The following is a 19,338-nucleotide window of genomic DNA, read 5'->3' as shown; positions in this document are numbered from 1 at the left end:
GCATTTGGCCCAGAACCCCTTTATTTGTGACTGCCATCTCAAGTGGCTGGCGGATTATCTCCATACCAACCCCATCGAGACCAGTGGTGCCCGCTGCACCAGCCCCCGGCGTCTGGCAAACAAAAGAATCGGACAAATCAAAAGCAAGAAATTCCGTTGTTCAGGTAATTTCTTACTTCATGTGATATTTCCCCTGTGTTACCGAAAACAGTGATTACGGAGACCTAGAGACTGCTGGTCTCCAGATGAATTACCAAACATTGTAGAATATACTTTTTTTTCTGTCTGTAAAGAACAAAATAAAGGGAGCTATAGACACAATTCATATAGCACTCCTATAGCTAATATTTTAACACTATATCCAGCATAACAAATAGGTTACCAGCCAAGAAAAAAATAATGCTTGGATACTTCATACTGTATTTTTAGGGTTCAAACTAAACAGGGGCCTTTTAGCAAGCTCAGAATCCTTTTTATGTCTGTTAAGTCTCATGCCTGTTGTATTATTCTCCACTGAGAAACTTAAGGTAATCAATCATGTTCTCATTTCTTCAGAAAGTGAACTGAGACTTGGTTATGTGATTTGCTCAGGCTCAGAAGTAGGGGGGAAAAATTTCCTGATCCCTTGCTTCGCACACTAAATGTGTTTACTTATTTTTCACCCTCTTATTTTAAATAGGACTGTGAGGATAATTTTTTTTTTTTTTTGCCAAAAGGCCATCTTTTAGCATTTTGGGAATATTATATTTATTTATAAAAAGCCAAATCTAGATCCATTATGTTACTATTATATAAAAGGCTTACTTCATTGAAATTTTCTGTTCACTTTGGTCTCATCTTTTCTGTGTTCTTATGATAAAATACATTCTGTATGTTTTGAGTAGTATGCTATCTAACTATTCCAGGGGTATTTCACATTCGGCAGTTAATTCATACTAAAAAGCTAATATCAAAACAAAGCTGTTTATTGTCCATGGTTCTAGAGACATTTACTACTCACTGTACATTATTATACTTCAGCCACTGCTGTGAATATAATTCACTTAATTATCTATAGTACCTATAGTCCATTCTTAATCTAATATAACTCATATCTCTGCTTGCTGACATTCAGGTGCATCTTCTATTTTTTTTTCTCTTTTTTTATTTAGCTAAAGAACAGTATTTCATTCCAGGTAGGTTTTGCTCGGTACTAGGACTAACTGCAGACACCCTTTCCTCACCTTATAAAATATAGCTTCTGAAACTTTGATATGCATGCGTTTGAAAGTACAGTGGGTACTCTGTAGATAGATTGACTTCTGCATAGATCACTTGTAGCTGTTTCCTGAAAACCTGACCTTTGCATGCAGCTTCTGATGTTAGACATATATATTATTAAACCCCCATCTTTTTTTTCCTCTCTCACTTTGGCACATTATCTAAAATTTCTCACAGTAGCTAAAATGTTTGAACCTATAGCCTTCTACTTAAATCATTTTCTCTCCTTATGTTGTATATCTGATCTTTCAACCTGTTTTTAAAATATAGCTTATTGAGCTGGTTTTAAAGACAGAGACCTTTCTGTTGTCAAAGAACTAGTTCTGCATGAAATCAGTTACAAACACACGGAATTCTCTTGTCGACCATGAAATTTACTTTTTTTAATATAATTCTTTATACTAAGAAAGTGTCCCTTACTTTTTGCTTTATTTTGCTTTACTGTTGCTTCACTTTTTATACAAAAACAGCAACTTACTGCTTGTTGACATGCAATTATACATTATTTGTAACATTGTTGCAGACTTGGGGTGATGGTATAACTCCACAGAAACAATACTGACCTACATCCTGAAAGCCTCAGATGTTCCTGGGCACTAAATGCCTTGAATAATTTAGGCAGATGAATGAAAAGTTTTTTAGAAAAGTAATTGAAATGTTTTACCACTACAATCTTAACACTCTCAAGTCTGATGATTCTGGAACTAGCTCTTTGAAACATGTTTACTTATTTTTTTCCTTGCCTGCCAATTGTGTAAAATGCCTCTTGTTTGTTTTAAACCATTATATAAAAATATGTGTTAGTAATTGATTGGCTACATTTACCATCTCCTGGGGATATTCTAGACTATCATATATTTTAACAGCTACCAATAAGAAGATACTTATATGGTGTTAGTATGCAAAAACCTTATTGATTTTTTAAAGAAGAGTTCTGGGTTTGGTCTCTATTTTAAGGAGATATGTGTTATTTGCCATTATTGAATTATAATTTGAATAATTTTATGCATATAACAGATTTTGTTTTATTACTTATTTTGAGCTTGAGTGATCAATAATATTTGTATGTTACATGGGCTGCATAAGAAAACATGTTGAATAGAACAGTTGATTGGCCTTCAGAGGCAATCTTTAAAATTCATTATTTTTACCTCGTTGTTAAGCAGAAAGTCATCTGATAACTATTACTTACCCAGAAAAAAGCCATATTCTAAATACCAGAACACCTATAGGATAAAACATTAATATTACTAAAATCTTCAAATTATGGCAGTTGATAGAATTGTTATCAAATTATTCAATAAATTACATTTAAATATAATGCATTAATAATTTAGAAATTAATATTTCTGATTCACAAATTAAAGATCCAACATCAGATTGTTTTCATAAATTCTGATAGAGTTTTGCCTATTTATTGACAGCAGTCAAAATAAGTTTTTTTGGAAACACACTGTATATGTGATATCATGGCTTAATTGTCAATAATTTCTGATCATTCAATTTACACTAAAGCAATAACAATAGAAGTCAGGACTCAGAAGGATTCTTTGGTCCTTCTCTCCTTTTTCTTCCTAGATTATATTAAAATTTTAGCTTACCTATAGAGTCTTCATAAAAGAAACATCATTATCATTACAATGAATGCAGACTATTTTAAATATAAGATACCTGATGTACCTGTCATTTAGCCCTTTGTTCCCAGTATTTCTTCATTTCACTTTTAAAACGAAAGCTTAAACTACAGGACAACAGTTCTTCAGTAAATGCCCTGGCATTAATTGTCAAGTCTAATGAAATGATTATATTCAGCTTTGTGATTGTATGAGGTTCTGATTTCATTTCCACTAAGTGACATTATTTGTAAGTTGGAAAGGCCATTAAAAAACATGTAAGCCACAACAGTAAGGCTTAATCCAGATGTATTTGTTTTTGAAGATCTCCATGGTTAGTTTTTCACTTACGTTTGCATGTTTACTTGCCTACCACCATTCTATATGGCATTCTAGATATTATAGTGATAACTCAACAGAAAATCTATCTTGCAGAGAGCTCATCATTTAGAGGAATCGACAAGAACTTAATCTGTGCTGTGCATCTCATATGCCATTGCTTTTCCTGTAAGAGCACTGTGCTTCAAAAAAGTACTACAAACATTTGCAAAGCATGACAATGGCTGTCATACTCTGCCATCCCCCCTATAATTGCCATAGTAAGGAAAGAAGGAAGAGACCTTCACTAGTTTTGTATATGTGTTGATTAACCTTAATTGGGATTACTCTTTCTTTCCTTCTTGGTGATCTTTACTTTTGCAGGAATTCACCATTTTGGCTGTAAGTAAAAGTGTCTGATCTGAAACATAATGCCCTCCCTTTTCAATCCTGATGTACTTCTTCTAGTCTCGGTCTTTTGCACCTTTTTTTTTTTTTTTTTTTTTTTTTTCCCCCAAGAAGCAACCACAGATCTTTTGAGCTTCTCTGTTGTCCTTGTAGCTCACCTTCAACTTCTTCCTGGATGTTGTTCCCGAAAGCTGTTGTTTCCATTCTGCCGTTCTGAGGAACAGTGGAGGCACCTTTCAGTGTAGCCCCTTCTTTGTGTTTCCAGGAAATCTTCGGTAGTAATACTCTTACTATGGTCATAAACATTCTGCGGGAAGAATGCATGTCATGTAAACAGTATTACGTTTCCAGAGCGTCTGTAGCTTTTTCTCCTGCTTCCCTTCATCTTTCCTCTCGGTCTTACCCTTGGCCTAGTGGATGGTGTAGTGATTATGTAGCGAGATTTTCTGTTGTGCTTGATCTAACCATGTGGTTGCCAGGTATGAGTAAAACATGGTTCCGTCAAGCACCATGGAACGTCACGCAGCTTTCTACAGCATGACAAGCTGCTGAGGCTTAAATCAGGATTTACTTGTCTCCTTTTATAAAATCAAAATGAAAAAAGAGGGCTTTTTTAGGCATTTCCGAAGATTATGTGAGAGGGAGAGAATAATATAAGACCATAGAAAATTTAAAAACCTGAGTACATCTATTTGCCTTGAAAGCCCTAATTTAAAATGATATATAGGAATATGTTTCTTACTGGATACATTTTAAATTCTTGACTCAGAGAAAAAAATAAACTTTGTAACAATTAATAGCCATTGTATGATTAGCTGTCAACTAGGCTAGAATGGCTCATAACTGGATCAGCAGAAAGTACAGCTGTGAAAAGCTCATCTCTATTAATGTTTTCCTGTCCTGTGAATCTGGTTACTCTTTTTTCCAGCAAATTCCAAGCCCTTGTTTTAACCCTCTCCTGACATCCATTGACCAAAAATTCCCCAAGTTGTCTCCCTGCTGCATAATCTATAGTTATCTTACTATTTTTCTTCCTACAAATTAATGACTATTCTAACCTTTAGACTCAGTATCTTTTTTTTTTTTTTTGCCTTGAATCCTCAATAGGTACAGAAGATTATCGATCAAAATTAAGTGGGGACTGCTTTGCAGATTTGGCTTGCCCTGAAAAGTGCCGCTGTGAAGGAACCACAGTAGATTGCTCCAATCAAAAACTCACCAAAATCCCAGACCACATTCCCCAGTACACTGCAGAGCTGTGAGTTCATCTCCCAATAAAATCCGGGTTGGGAGGGAGGGAATGAAAGCATCATAGCTTTGCAATTTTTGTCTTTCCCTTTTATTTTTAAGAATTACATTGATTTTAATTAACACACATGGCCATAACTCTTCTTTGTACAAGGATATATTAGAAGCTATCTTACTTCATCTTTCTGGTCCAAGACATGACTACAGAAATTAATTTATGTCTCAAATATTCAGTTAGTTCTTAATAATGCTAATAATAAGAGCATTCCTTTGATATTTATTTCTTGGGTATTATTTATGCCCGCACCCATTTCTAAACATGTAATAGATTTCTAAGGTATATAGTCTTTTGCAGCAACCACATAAAATAGTTGGTGAATCACCATTTTGAATCTCTGTTAATTATGAATTCATTCAGAGAGCCTTAATTGGCTTTATTACCTCACTGAGTCGAAGGTGGTAGGATTCTGTGATTATCAGGTATTTAAAGCACAGAGGATACTTTTTCCCTGAACAATGGATAGCATTGCAGGAAAAGCTGAAAGGACAACGAGATCAGATTGATATTTATAACCCTACCTCGAGCCTAGCACATACTAGGTGCTAAAATGTTTGTTGAATCATCTATAGACTCTGCCAAGTATGGTTTGCCTTTAGTGATTTTATTTATAAAAGTCATACTAGTTTTCTAAAAATTCAAGAAAAACTTGGTGAAATCTCATTGTTTTCTGAACATCTTAGCAACGTTTATGTATAGCACCATTTGGTATTTGCTATTAACTGCTTTGCAAAGTTGGTTGTCCTTTTATGCTTGTATAATCCTTTTGTCTTCAACTAGCTTGTAATTCCTTGATGATGGGGATTGTGTTTTATAGTTTATCTCCCACTGTGCCTATACTCATGCCTGTTATTTAATGAATCCTAAGCAATTTGAATAATTAAAAATAATGTAATGCTTTCAAAGAGATGACAGAAACTACCCTGTGGCTATAGTGGTACTTTTTAAAAATTATTATTATTATTCCTGTTAGTTTTTGAATCTATTTAAAAGCTCCAGGGTTTTTGTTTTTGTTTTTTGAGGAATTTTTTTTTATTATGTTATGTCACCATATATTACATCATTGGTTTTTGATGTAGTGTTCCATGATTCATTGTTTGCAGATAACACCCAGTGCTCCATGCAGAACATGCCTTCTTTAATACCCATCACCAGGCTAACCCATCCTCCCACACCCCTCCCCTCTAGAACCCTCAGTTTGTTTTTCAGAGTCCATAGTCTCTCATGGTTCGTCTCCCAGTCTGATTTCCCCCCCTTCATTCTTCCCCTCCTGCTATCTTCTTTTTTTTTTTTTAACATATAATGTATTATTTGTTTCAGAGGTACAGGTCTGTGATTCAACAGTCTTACACAATTAACAGCACTCACCATAGCACATACCCTCCCCAATGTCTATCACCCAGCCACCCCACCCCTCCCATCCCCCACCACTCCAGCAACCCTCAGTTTGTTTCCTGAGATTAAGAACCAGGGTTTTTTGAAATGTGTAGAGACCATGCATGCAGTAAAAGGCCTGAACTTTATTGCTGTGGTATTGCAGGGAGTTTTGTATATTTCCAATATTATTACAAACAATAATGCAATTTATATCTTTCAGCATGATAACAGCTTAAATAGGCTTACTTGTCAATTAAGAATTACAGCACTAACATCTAATTTATTATTCAGGAAAATGTGCGTGTGTTTTAAGAAATTAAGTATTTTGTAGATTATGCATTTAAAAATTAGTACTGGGAGGGAAATATTTGTAAATCATGTATCTGGTAGGGGACTTATATCCAGAATATATAAAGAGTTATTACAACTTAACAATAAAAATGTACATTACCCAATCAAAAAGTGCTCAAATTATTTGTATGCACATTTCTCCAAAGAAGATATACAAATGACCAATAAGCAAATGCTTATTACCATCAAGCTAAAAAATGCTTAGTATCGTTAAGCATTAGGGAACCCTAAATCAAAACCACAATGAGAGCCACAAAAACAAACAAACAAAAAATTGGACCCCTCATACATTTCCAGGGGAATATAAAAATGACAAATCTTTGGAAAACAGCTTGGCTATTCCTCAAATTATTAAATATAGTTTTACCATGTAACCCAGCAATTTTACACTAGTGTAACTATTCAGAGGAATTGAAAACATACATCCTCACAAAAACTTCTACTTGGTAGCAGCATTATTCATGAAAATCAAAAAGTGGAAGCAACCCAAATATGTATCAGCTGATAGATGAATGAACAAAATTGGTATACCCATACTATGGAATATTATTCAGCCATGAAAAGGAATGAGGTACTGATGTATGCTAAACATGGATGAGTCCTGTAAACATTATGCAAAGTGAAAAAAGCCAGGCAAAAAAGCCATATTTTTTTTATGACTTCACTTATATGAAATGTCCAGAATAGAAAATTCCATAGAGACAGAAAGAAGATTAGTGGTTGCCAAGGACTGAGGCAGGGAGGGAAACAAATTGAAAGTGATTTCTGATGGGTATGAGATTTTTCTTTTGGGTGATGAATATGTTCTAAAGTTAGGTAGCAAGGACAGTTGCACAATTTTGTGAATACACTAAAAAACACAAGATTGTACACTGTAAAAGGGTGAATTTTATGGCATATAAATTGCATATCATAAAAGCTATTAGTAAAAAATATATAGAGCAAGTGATTCAGAAAAAATGGCCTAAAATGCTTTCTGGGGTAAAAATACCTTTGGAGGAGGGGCAATAGTGGAAAAAAGGTTTGAAAAACTTTGTTCTACAGATTACTGAATGAGAGCTGGTTTTGATTTTTGATTATTGGTTTTCTTTACTGTGTACTTCTTAATATTTTATTTTGAGCATTAAAATTCGAGTGAAATGGTGAAAAAATTAGTGCTTCCACAGATTTTCTGTGACATGTATTCTGTTTTATTTTAGAATAATCACAAAATGATCTTACATTTCTGTATGAGAAATAAAAATCCCTTCCTGGCTGTTGGTGATGAAACTTTTGTTTCTTTTTTCTCTGAGGCGTCTCAATAATAATGAATTCACAGTGTTGGAAGCTACAGGAATCTTCAAGAAACTTCCGCAGTTACGTAAAATGTAAGCTGTGCATTAGCCACTTTTTAAAATTTCTGTGGTGTTCTGTTGTGTTTTTCAAATCCCTGTGCAGTTTTATTCAGATTTCTTTGGAAATTGGAAACTATAAAAGATGTGGAGAAATTTCCGTACAATGACTACCTGTGACATGAATTTAGAGTAATTTCTAAGAGGAGCCTGAGTAATCACCTCTTTTCTGTGTATTCAAGGATGCCAGCCACCTTTTGTAGCAAAGCCCTCGCATCTTACTTTAATTCAGACAGCCGGTTTGTTATGTGGCCACAGCAGGAATTCGGCAATCTAAGCTCATTAGAAATGGGTTCAATAGTGTTTTGTAACTTCCTTTACTATTCCCTAAACCATGCTGTTATATCTCTTTCAGCACATTCATGTCAACTATTTGACTTTTTGCTTCATTAAACTTTCATTAGAAGATAGTCAAAATTAATGATTGGTAAACTGGCTTGATAGCTCATCTGTGTTACTACATATCCACAACTCATATTTTAAAACAAGTTTATAAACTCAGCAGTTCCAACATCAATCAGACAGTATTCTTCTCCCCTGAGGAGGAGGGAGGGAGGGACAGAACAGAGGTCAAGCATGTCAGGCCAATGGAACAACCTTCATACAAGAGAAAACATCAAAAGGAGAAAAGGAGTGTTGCTTTGTAATATCTGTGCTTTTCTATGTGTGAATGGCCCACGGTCACATTGACTATCTGTGGCAGAGCAGACTATGTCCTGTGCACTTGACCCCCTTATTATACTGCCTCCCAAAGAGTTTCTTATTGTTTGATTGTTCTCATTTTCAGTGACATTGATTGCTCTTTCGTTTTATTCATACCTTTCGATTCAACACATATTTATGGAGCAACTATTGCATGCAATGCTCTGAGAGAAATAAAATGATCCATAAAAATGACCCTTGTTCTGGGGGCATTCCTGGTCTTGGAGGGAACAATGAGAAAGAGAAAAAATAGAACCTATAGGAAGGTGTTACCTCACCTGGATATTTTTGCCCTTTGGCCAAGCATTGTCCTGTTTTGTATCATACAAAATATGGACAGTTAAGTTGGATGTTTTGACACATGCTTACAATGAGAGGTTTAACTGGGAACAAACCCATATTCAGATACATTTCTGATGTGATCTAAATGCTCACACACTTAACCCATCCTTCTTCTTTCTACACAACTGCCTTCTTTTAGTTATTAATTCATTCAATATTTATCAGGGGCACTTATTTTAAAAGTTCCTTATCAAGTTTTGTGCTGAATATTAAGGTTTATACAACTCAATACCAGACCTCAAGAACTTTATATTCCTGGGGACTCTTGCAGATCATTTTGAAATGGATTGGGCTGGTATTTTTCACCACCCACCTTCTCCCTCAGTACTATCATCAGTTTGACTTGATAAAAAAATAGAAAGTGGTGTCTTTACAGAGCCTTGGGTGTGTTGGGCAGTGAAGAGCTTGGAAATTATGAAAGACCTTGCTCCCTAGAAGAAAAGGATCAAACATATTGTCTCAGTGCCCTCGTTGTTAGAAATAGCTTAAAATCTTGTTTCAACAATTTTTTTTATTTAGAAACTTTAGCAACAATAAGATTACAGACATTGAAGAAGGAGCATTTGAAGGAGCTTCTGGTGTCAATGAAATACTTCTCACGAGTAATCGCTTGGAAAATGTTCAGCATAAGATGTTCAAGGGATTAGAAAGCCTGAAAACTTTGTAAGTATTTTGATCTGCATAGTGACTTTTACCACAGCATTGTAGTTCACTGGTCATTATAATTCTGGGCTGGGGAATAGTGCGGACTTCTCACCCTCCCATCTCTGTGTCTGTCTCTCACAAACACACAAACACAAAACACATGCACACACACACATTTTGTGCATGCAAACATTCCCTGACTCGAATACCCCTGACTTCAGTGTGTTGCTTTACAAAGATCAAAAATGTCTCCTGGCTGCTGCTGATTTCTCAACAAAAAAAGATTGCCCTTCTTCCAACGCTGGTACAGATCTCTCCCCGCCCCCGCCCCCCGCCCCTTCTGCCTCAGAATGTTCATCCTCTTGCATCTTCCTCAGCCTCCATCTAACATTCACTTTTGGCCCCCGGGCTTGAGCTTCAGAATCCAATTGAAACCCTGTGGCAGAATAACTAACAGTTTATCTGGAAACCACCTTCTTTCACTCCTGTGAAGTCTTAGTGAAAAAGAGAGACTGACTCATGGTAGATCTTGTACTATCTATTTCAAAGAAACATGCTAAGAGATATGTCCATTTGTTCAGGGGTAGGGAAGTTAGGAAAAAGAAATTCTATATGTTTCCAAAAAAGTTGTTGGCCAAAGAGGACAGGGATTGGATTGAATAGCAAAAACAACACTTTGTTACTTGAATTTTCTACAGTGCATATATTTAGTTTTTATGATCTCTAAAGTATATATTATGTTTGACAAAAGTGGCAACCTAAAAATTGGAAGAGACACAACCCAAAACTTGGAAGCCTTTGGAAGACGTGAAGGAAACTACTTGTAACCAAGAAGCTGCTGATGGTGATTGCAGTGGAGAGAGGTCCAAGCTCCACCATGTCTCTAAACCATCACCCCGCCCCTCAGAGCCACAATCAGGGTGACTGTAGCTGAGAAGCCCCCTGCCTGCTCAATACCAGATGCAGAAGAAGACCATTTCCCCAGCCAGTGTGGATGTGTTCATAGCTTCCTAAATTCAAATCCTCCTGAAAAATCTCTGCCCGTGAACGTAGACGTGTGCTCCTTGAGCTTCACAGGGAGAGTGTGGCATTTAACTTCCAGTAGGTCCTGCCTGCAACCCTTCTACAGACTAACTTGAGCCCCTTCAAAATGTTATGCAAATATTCCTTTAGCCTTTTTATGGAGGAGATACCGAGGAGAGGGGAGGGGAGAGCAGAGAAAATGCACCCCAGGTGGATTCATCTACTCCCGCTCCCCCTCTGCCCACAGGGCTGCCTCCGGCAACTCAGCAAAACAGGAATCCAGCAAGCAGAAGCCTCCTTTGTTGGATACTAGTTGGGGGACTACTTGTTACGGGAACCTTCTCTTTGGAAGGGGCAGCATGAGGGATGGGGAGAGGTGGGGAAGGAGGCGGAAGGAGTCTGTATCCTACCTACGTTAGTCTGCCTTGGGCTGCCATAACAAGATACCACAGACTGATGATTCAACAACAGAAATTTGTTTTCTCACAGTTCTGGAGGCCAGAAATCCAAGATCAAAGTGCTGAGAGGGCTGGTTTCTGGCAAGATCTCCTCTTGGCTTGTAGATGGTGCCTTCTCACTCTGTTCTTATATGGCCTTTCCATGTGTGCGGAGAGAGTGAGCTCTTGGTGTCCCTTCCTCTTCTTACAAGGATGTGAGTCCTAACAGATTAGAGTCCCACCCTTGGGACCTCATTTAACCTTAATTACCTCCCTCAAGGCCCTCTCTCCAAATATAGTCACTTGGGGGTTAGGGTTTCAACGTATAAATTTTAGAGTACAGAGTCAAGTTCATAACACCAAACTAGGCAGCTCATTAAAGTGGTTTTTTCTGACTAGTTCCATTTACAGGACTCTCCCTGAGACAAGTCATCCTTCATTATATTTCTAGAGATGTTATTGTGCCTCATATTTGGCACGTAAGACAGATGCCCCTGGCTGTCTCCTTCAGCCACTCTGCTACACAAGAATAATAGAGCATTTTAGAGCCAAGCTCAGAGTATTCAAAGGACAAAAGTAGGTTTGTCTGGACATATATATTTCTCCAAGTGTTATCTCTCTGCTTGGAACTGTGAAGATTGTGACAAGGTGCCCCACTATCCCTAGACTTCTTAACTCTGTAGGACTAGTAAACCTCTTAGTAGTATGAGCACAGATTTCAGTGAGGTTGAATATTTGACCTTGCAGGCAAAATGTAGTACCTATGTGTGCTTCTGGATTTTTCTAGCAACAGAAAGCAAAGCCTTCTTCAGCTTCTCCCAGGGGTCCGTGACTTCACCAAGATTAAGAACAAGTATTCTTTGTCACTTACAGCAAATGATAGTGCTGATAGAAATACCTTTCTGTTCTGCATTTGCTTCCGAACATAAAATGATGCCTTGATAAGGATGGCATCATTCTTTCTCTCTATCTGTGACTTAGCAGATCACCCAAATTGATATTTCTTATTTATTTCTATAGATAAGATAAAATTCTAGAATTTTATTTTTTTTTAATTTTTTTTAAATTTATTTATTCATGAGAGTCAGAGAGAGAGATAGAGAGAGGCAGCGGCAGAGGGAGAAGCAGGCCCCCCGCCCAGCAGGGAGCCCGATGCAGGACTTGATCCCAGGACCCTGGGATCGTGACCTGAGCCGAAGGCAGATGCTTAACCATCTGAGCCACCCAGGCGTCCCAAATTCTAGAATTTTAAAGGAACACTTTGTTATTCATTTCTTTTTGCCTCTGTTTTATATACTGCAATCTTCTAGTAGGGTAGGGTGGTCCACACATGTCTAGAAAAATTAAGGGAAATAACTTTTCAGCCTTATTTCTCAATAAGATTCATGGCAACTGTTCATTTTTACGTGGGGGTTTTTAAGGAATTTTTCACTCCTTTTCTAAGCCCCACAAAAAAACAGTTCAACAGAGAATTAAGAATGGAGCCAAAACTTCAGCAGTGACGAGGAAATGACAAGTGTTAATCCTCTTAATGGCAATGACTAAAAAATGTTTTAAAAAGGTCAGAATTCTTTCAAGAGAAGCCTATTTAAACTTCACTGTGAACAACTGGAATCTGTTAATGATTGCCTCTTTTTAAGTTCCAAACTTTAAAACAATAATTTTCATAAATAAAATAATTTGTGCAAGAATTGTGGGTGCTCCATCTCGTTTGGGTTCCCAGCTCGTGCTAACATTAACTTGGCCTGTGAGTCCTTGAGGTGCCCTCAGTTCTTCATCTGCTGTGACTATTGATTCTTCTCTGCTTCCTCTCTGTTAAACCTCGGATGTAATGCTACCGTGAATACACAGATCACATGGCTTCAAGGGCTCAGAGAGCTGTAGGTGAATTGGGACATTATGTAATCAGGCAAACACAGTTACAGCATCAGAGGAAAGAACATCCTACCCTCATCAGATGGGAGATGGGGCCAGGAGTCCACGTGAGGCTCACTGGTCTCTTCTGTAGCGCGGTGTGATCATTGTAAGCTACGCATTTTATTCTCACGCAGTTGTTGGTGTACATCTGCAGTGATTCCTAATGACAAGAAATCATTCAGAAACCAGTTAACGAATGTTGCACATTTGCAAAGAGGGGTTATTTGGGTCCTCGGATAGGCAAAGCGGATTGCTTGATGCTTTCTCTCCGTAACCATGTTCTCTTTTCCCTCAGGATGTTGAGAAGTAATCGTATAAGCTGTGTTGGCAATGATAGTTTCGTAGGACTGAGTTCTGTGCGTTTGCTTTCTTTATATGATAATCAAATTACTACCATTGCACCAGGGGCATTTGATACTCTCCATTCTTTATCTACTCTGTAAGTATGAAGGATAGTGTTCATTTATGCATGACTGACCCAGTGTATTATATTTCGTACTTTTATTAATAGCATTTTAATGCATTATTAGGCATTTCACAAAAATGTAATCAAGTGTTTATGGATCAACAAAATGTGTCCATGTTCAGCTTATTTTAATTTTTCTAAAAATATTACCTACTATTTTATATGAAAATTTAGCAAAAATTTAACTATTTTTCCATTGACTCTTTTATAATAATGTGATGTGACGTCATTTATAGATTTTCATTTTATTATAATTTGATGGCACTGCACATCACAGAAATGTTGTAGATTTTCCCTGGTGTTCTCACAATGGAGTCTTTTCAGCCCAAGTATCATAAAAACAGAGCTTGATAGGGTTATTGCCAACAAACTATGCTCAGAAGGATCATTCGCGGTGACAGGAGCTACATTAGGATGACCCAGACCAACAATAAAAACTGTTCACTAGAGGGCATTTACTATGATATTAGGAAAATATTGAAGAAATAGGTTGAGCCTGTCCAAGAGGACATTTTATGTAGACAGTTAGAAAATAAAGAATATTTGTTGGTCTGTAGACACTCAGAAGGTGTTTGTTTGTTTGTTTTTTAAAGCCCTTTTCAGTTCTCTTAAATGTCAGTATCTAAAAAGCAATATTTGAGATGATAAATCTTATAACGGATTTGATTTCCTAGTAACGATGGCATCTAAATATACTAATCTAACTCAAAAGGTAGTTAGAAAGAAAAAAAAATGTCCAACATAACTCAAGTGATTGAAGAAATAATTTGAGGGAAGCATCCATCCATCAGTAACGTACTTAATCCTCTTTCCACATAAAATGTGACACTTTACATTGAGTGACTAATTTGTGCATATTAAAGATAGCATGTTTATAAATAATAAGGTTGTCAGTAGGTTTGTGCTGAAGTGGTGAGATGCCAAAAGTATTGAGATTTGTAGAAGTAAATTCATTTTTATAACTGGCATTTAATCAACTCAGCTGTCAGTTTAGATGGGAAACCTATTCTCTGGAGCAAATAAGAGATGGAAATCTTGAAATGACAAATTAATGAAGTAGCTGTTGTCAGGTTAAACTCAATAATATAAGGTAATCAGCCTTCATCTTTATATTAAATTATTGCATTATCAGTGAAGGGAAGTTTGACAGCAAGTCAGATCGCTGATGAGTTTAAATTATCTCTAAATGAGATCTCTATCAGGATCCACTGCATAAACCCCAAAATCGCTGCCTTTGCTTTATTTTCCACATGAAATTATTTGAAGAATTCTTATGTAAAAGTGTTGTTATTTTTTTAAGTTCCAAAAATACATATTTTAGCCAAAAAAAATGCATCCCATATGTTGTGTGTGATTATGAATGGGGGAAAGAGACGGGGAGGGGCGCGGGGAATACAAAGAATAAGAATGAATCATTCCAGCAGAAGAAGTGTGGGGAAAAATGGTAGCATGGTGTTTTGAGAAGGAACAAAGTGAAACCCTAAACTCAACCCTGCCTTGTTTGCATGCGGCTCTTAGAAACCTGTTGGCCAATCCTTTTAACTGCAACTGCTACCTGGCTTGGCTGGGTGAATGGCTAAGGAAGAAAAGAATTGTAACCGGAAATCCTCGCTGTCAGAAACCATACTTCCTCAAAGAAATCCCCATCCAGGATGTCGCCATTCAAGACTTCACCTGTGATGATGGTAAGAAAGCCTTGCTAAATCTTCCGGCACCAGGCATTCACGTGACCAGTCTGATGCTCTGGGGCCCAGCTAGAACAGTGTGTCCTAGTTCAGGCAACAGATAATTTTGTGCATTTTTTGCTTTTGTTTTGTTTTGTTTTGTTTTAGAAACAGGGCACATACTTCCTCAGACTTGCTTTTACATCCACGTCCCCTTGATTTGTGTTTCTGAATGTTTTATTTAAATTTTCCAGTTTCCAACTTGTGGTTGGTACTGTTTATGTAGTTTCATTTTACCTGTATTATTCTATGCCTCTCTTTTAGTAACTGCCATTTGCAAAGGAGAAAAGCAATTGACTTAAAAAAATAGAAATTCTAGGAAACCTAACGAAAATAACAGTTTTCACTTTTTAATGCTCTGTATGTATCACCATATTTGATTCTTGTAATAGCCTTGTAAGGTAGCAGGTTTTGTTATTACTGCCAGGGAATGGAGAGCCCCTTTGAGCCTTATATTTTAAAATGGGGGGGCCTGTCCATTTTCTGCTAAACACTTTAATCTACCCCCTTTATGTCGCTGCATGTCTGTGTCCTTATAATTTCTCCATAATTCAGTGTAAATTTACATATTCTCATTATAAGTGTAATTTGTATAAATAACCTAACAAAGAAAATTACTGTTATGATTGGAGGGATGATATAAATTGTTGAGCTATTTTCTGGAATTCGGCCCTAGGCAATCTGAAAGTGGTGCTGTATCCAATGGATGGCATCAATTTGTAAACATTCCATGTGCTGTGTGTACTGAAGTGAGCTTGTGGCTCAAGACTCTTGTGTTTGTTAAGCTAAAACCATAACATCCCTTCTTGCATTTTCAAAGCCACACATCTGGGTTTTCCTGTATTTCTTTTGGCAAATCAGGCAATGATGAGAGTAGCTGTTCTCCACTCTCTCGCTGCCCCACGGAATGCACATGCTTGGATACAGTGGTCCGATGCAGCAACAAGGCCTTGAAGGTCTTGCCCAAAGGTATTCCCAGAGACGTCACTGAATTGTAAGTAGAGCTTGCCTTTCTGTTTCCTTAACAATTAATATTTCAACAGGGGAAATGGAAACCAAACAAAAATCTTCAGAGTCTTATTTCCAAATTCTATTCTACAGGCCATTAAATAGTATCATGTAAACCCCTAAACAAATAATATAAAAGCCAGTTTAGATACACTTGGGAAATGCTGGTTGTGTGTTTCTCTCTTATTCATTGTAGGATTTCTCAGTGTCTATATTATGCTAAGGTACACTATGAAGCTCCAAAAGAGGGTGGTAAAATATAAGATAGCTCCCATACTTGTTTGTCCCTATAGTCCTTTTCTCCTGGACCATCTTGCAAGATTCATGTTCCATCAAGTACACCTTGGGAAATGCTGTTTATTTAGTTTATCTACATTGTCTGGGATAATCCATATGGTTAATTATTCTTTACCACTGTGTCCACTGGGAGAATAGCTTCCCACATGGGATACATAAATATCTAGGATGTAGAAGAAACTGGCATAATCTTTATCCTTAAAAAAGACGTACTGCCCTTTGGACTTGAATTAGAATCCTTTAGATCATGAAGGGTGTGGAGCCAATTATCCCTAACATTTTCATATCTGATATATGACCACAGATGACCTGATCAGTGTATACTCATCTAGATACCAAGCACCATGCACACTTTCTTAGCTGCCTCGTGTTATATATGTGGAATGGAATAAATCCAAGGACAAGCTGCTTGAATAATATGATGCATGCGTGCTCCATTCCATTACATAACCTGCATACTAATGTACCAGGAACAAATGCTTGGTATGAGTGCAGTTGAGTCATTTTGCCTCTGTTTATTTTTTTCTGTGTGGAACTATGCATCAAAAATGATTTAAGTTCCAATGTAATTTGTGCAGATGTGTCCCTGTAATTCATGCCCATGTGTGCAAGCATTCTAAATGAGCAGCTTTGATAAACTTTTGGCAACATGGAACGTAGGTAATGACTTTCAAGAAGATGTCACTTCAGTCATCAGAGAACTTATTTGCAAATCATGTGCAGTTCTATGAACCCTAATTTGGTCCTGAATTGAACACTTAGGGGAAAAGAAGGTGTGATCTTAGCACACATACACAGAAGGTCCCTCTTAGATTTGAACAGCTGTGAAGTGTTCCGTTTCTCTCTTGCACTGCAAGTCACAGTTGTTAATTGACTATAAGCACTACTTTGTGTGTGTGTAATTAAATACTTAATTCTTACTTTAGTAATTATTTATTTCAGAAGATTACTCTCCATCCAGCTAGATGCCTTTAGAGTATTCTGTATGCAAAGCATTGATTCTGGGAACACCCCAGCCAAGAACACAACACTCAGCATAACCAGATTATCTTGAACTCGGAATCCCTTCTTTTTACCTGGCCCATACCTTAGTGCTTCTCCCCCCGATGCCTATCAAATAATTTTAAACGTTCTTTAATTTCCTTATTAAACTACATCTGAGAACCTTTTTGATTCATATCCTGTCTATGCCATCCATATGTTTCTTCTTTCAGACAGTTGAATCTTCAATCTGTTTCTTTACAAAGTATTAAAAAGTAATATTTTTCTAAAGAAATATGTTACAGAGATGAGGAAGATATTAACTCATCTCTTGTGAATTCTAGTTTTACCTCCCCAAGAGCTTATTCTTAGAATCATACCAAGTCAACAGGATCCTTCTCTACAATCAGGTACATGCATGTATTAGAAAAATTTCATTGTGTATTATATTAAATTACTAAAGAATTTGGCAAAAATGAGGACTAAATATTAGTGGACAGTTTTGAACAAATGGTATCTCTTATTTTTAATCAGTTCCATATAATTTCCCTCTTAGATTGTTTTACATGTAAACATCCATAGCACACATTCTGAATCCTTTTAGCTTTCTGTTATGACATTTTCCAAAATAAAGGGAGAATACTGAAGTCTATGGGATTATGCTTCCCTCTAGTGGTACCAAGAAATATGTAGGTGGAGGAGAGAAAGGAGTCAAAGAAGAAATCCGAAGGCAGAAAATTTGAGCGGGCATAAGTTAGAAGTCATAACACATGCCCTCTTCTTAGTCCCATATTTACTACATATTTTGATAACTTGTGCCTTTTATATAACTTTTTATTTTGAACTATTCGAAATAGATTATTATCTGAGGCAATTTCTCAGCTACTTCTGTATCCAGCAAAAATACAAATAACCTCAACCTTAGATCTCAAGATGGGCCACGACACTCGGGGAGGAGGTGCCCTCTGCCCAGTGGGTCAGAATTGTTTGGGGGCTCATCTATAGCCAGACAGCCCACGTTGCTGAAAGACATTTTAACGTTCATCATCTATATTCTGGGAAAATACAGCCTTGTTTGAGATGGAGTTTATTTTTCTTTTTGTGACATTATGGACGGAACCTAAAGCATTCATTTATTTTTATGCCTTGGTAGTTAGCCCAGTGTCTATCTATTTTCAGATTATCCTGCTGACTTTAATCAGAAAAGGAAACTTCACATATATGTGGTTATTTGATTATTACTTTTACACATATATGTTATATTTGTGCCCTTGATAAAAGTTGTGATTTTCTGTAAAACCTTCTAAAATTATTATCACAAAGCAGATACACAGTGGTTAAAAACTATTTTTAGGTTATTTTTAACTGAAATCTAATTCGAAATCCTAAGTATCTCCTTTATTTACTAAGTGTATGGATCCCAATAAGGTGGTGAAGAATGGTCTCGCCCTCAGTAGCAAGGTTCTGTCGGTAGTGAATGCATTTCATGGTATTTTCCCCACGTAAATAAGAGCAGAGGGGAGGCTGATGGAAAATATGGCTGATTGAATGAACCTTCTTCTTGACGCACAAATGGTTGGACACGTGACTCGCGTCATTACATAAACCACAAAGAATTGGGCTTATCAGTCTCTCCTTGGTTTTATAATTTACACTAAGTGATTCCACAAAATAATTCTACTGGATTGGACAACTGCGCTTTTTTTTTCATTTACTTCTTTTAAATAACAATCCCAGCTAGGGCGAACATGATGTCTTTTTTTTTTTTTTTT

General features: G+C 36.8%; 1 protein-coding gene across 3 annotated transcripts in view; it reads left to right on the top strand.

The window, feature by feature from the left end:
- SLIT2 (slit guidance ligand 2) overlaps positions 1 to 19,338 on the top strand; it is a 353,995-nt gene that overhangs the window by 269,623 nt on the left and 65,034 nt on the right. For 2 of the 3 annotated variants that reach the window (XM_081812556.1, XM_081812558.1), the window contains exons 14-21: positions 1 to 164; positions 1,152 to 1,175; positions 4,707 to 4,857; positions 7,926 to 8,000; positions 9,588 to 9,731; positions 13,386 to 13,529; positions 15,075 to 15,241; positions 16,142 to 16,274. In XM_081812556.1, the coding sequence (XP_081668682.1) occupies positions 1 to 164; positions 1,152 to 1,175; positions 4,707 to 4,857; positions 7,926 to 8,000; positions 9,588 to 9,731; positions 13,386 to 13,529; positions 15,075 to 15,241; positions 16,142 to 16,274 (1,002 nt within the window). The remainder of the gene's footprint in view (positions 165 to 1,151; positions 1,176 to 4,706; positions 4,858 to 7,925; positions 8,001 to 9,587; positions 9,732 to 13,385; positions 13,530 to 15,074; positions 15,242 to 16,141; positions 16,275 to 19,338) is intronic. The other variant, XM_081812557.1, reaches the window with a different exon arrangement.

This window comes from Leptonychotes weddellii, chromosome 2 (assembly GCF_054177405.1).
Source record: "Leptonychotes weddellii isolate Sample4059 chromosome 2, ASM5417740v2, whole genome shotgun sequence".
NCBI classification, from domain to species: domain Eukaryota; kingdom Metazoa; phylum Chordata; class Mammalia; order Carnivora; family Phocidae; genus Leptonychotes; species Leptonychotes weddellii.
This window is presented reverse-complemented; position numbering and strand designations above follow the sequence as displayed.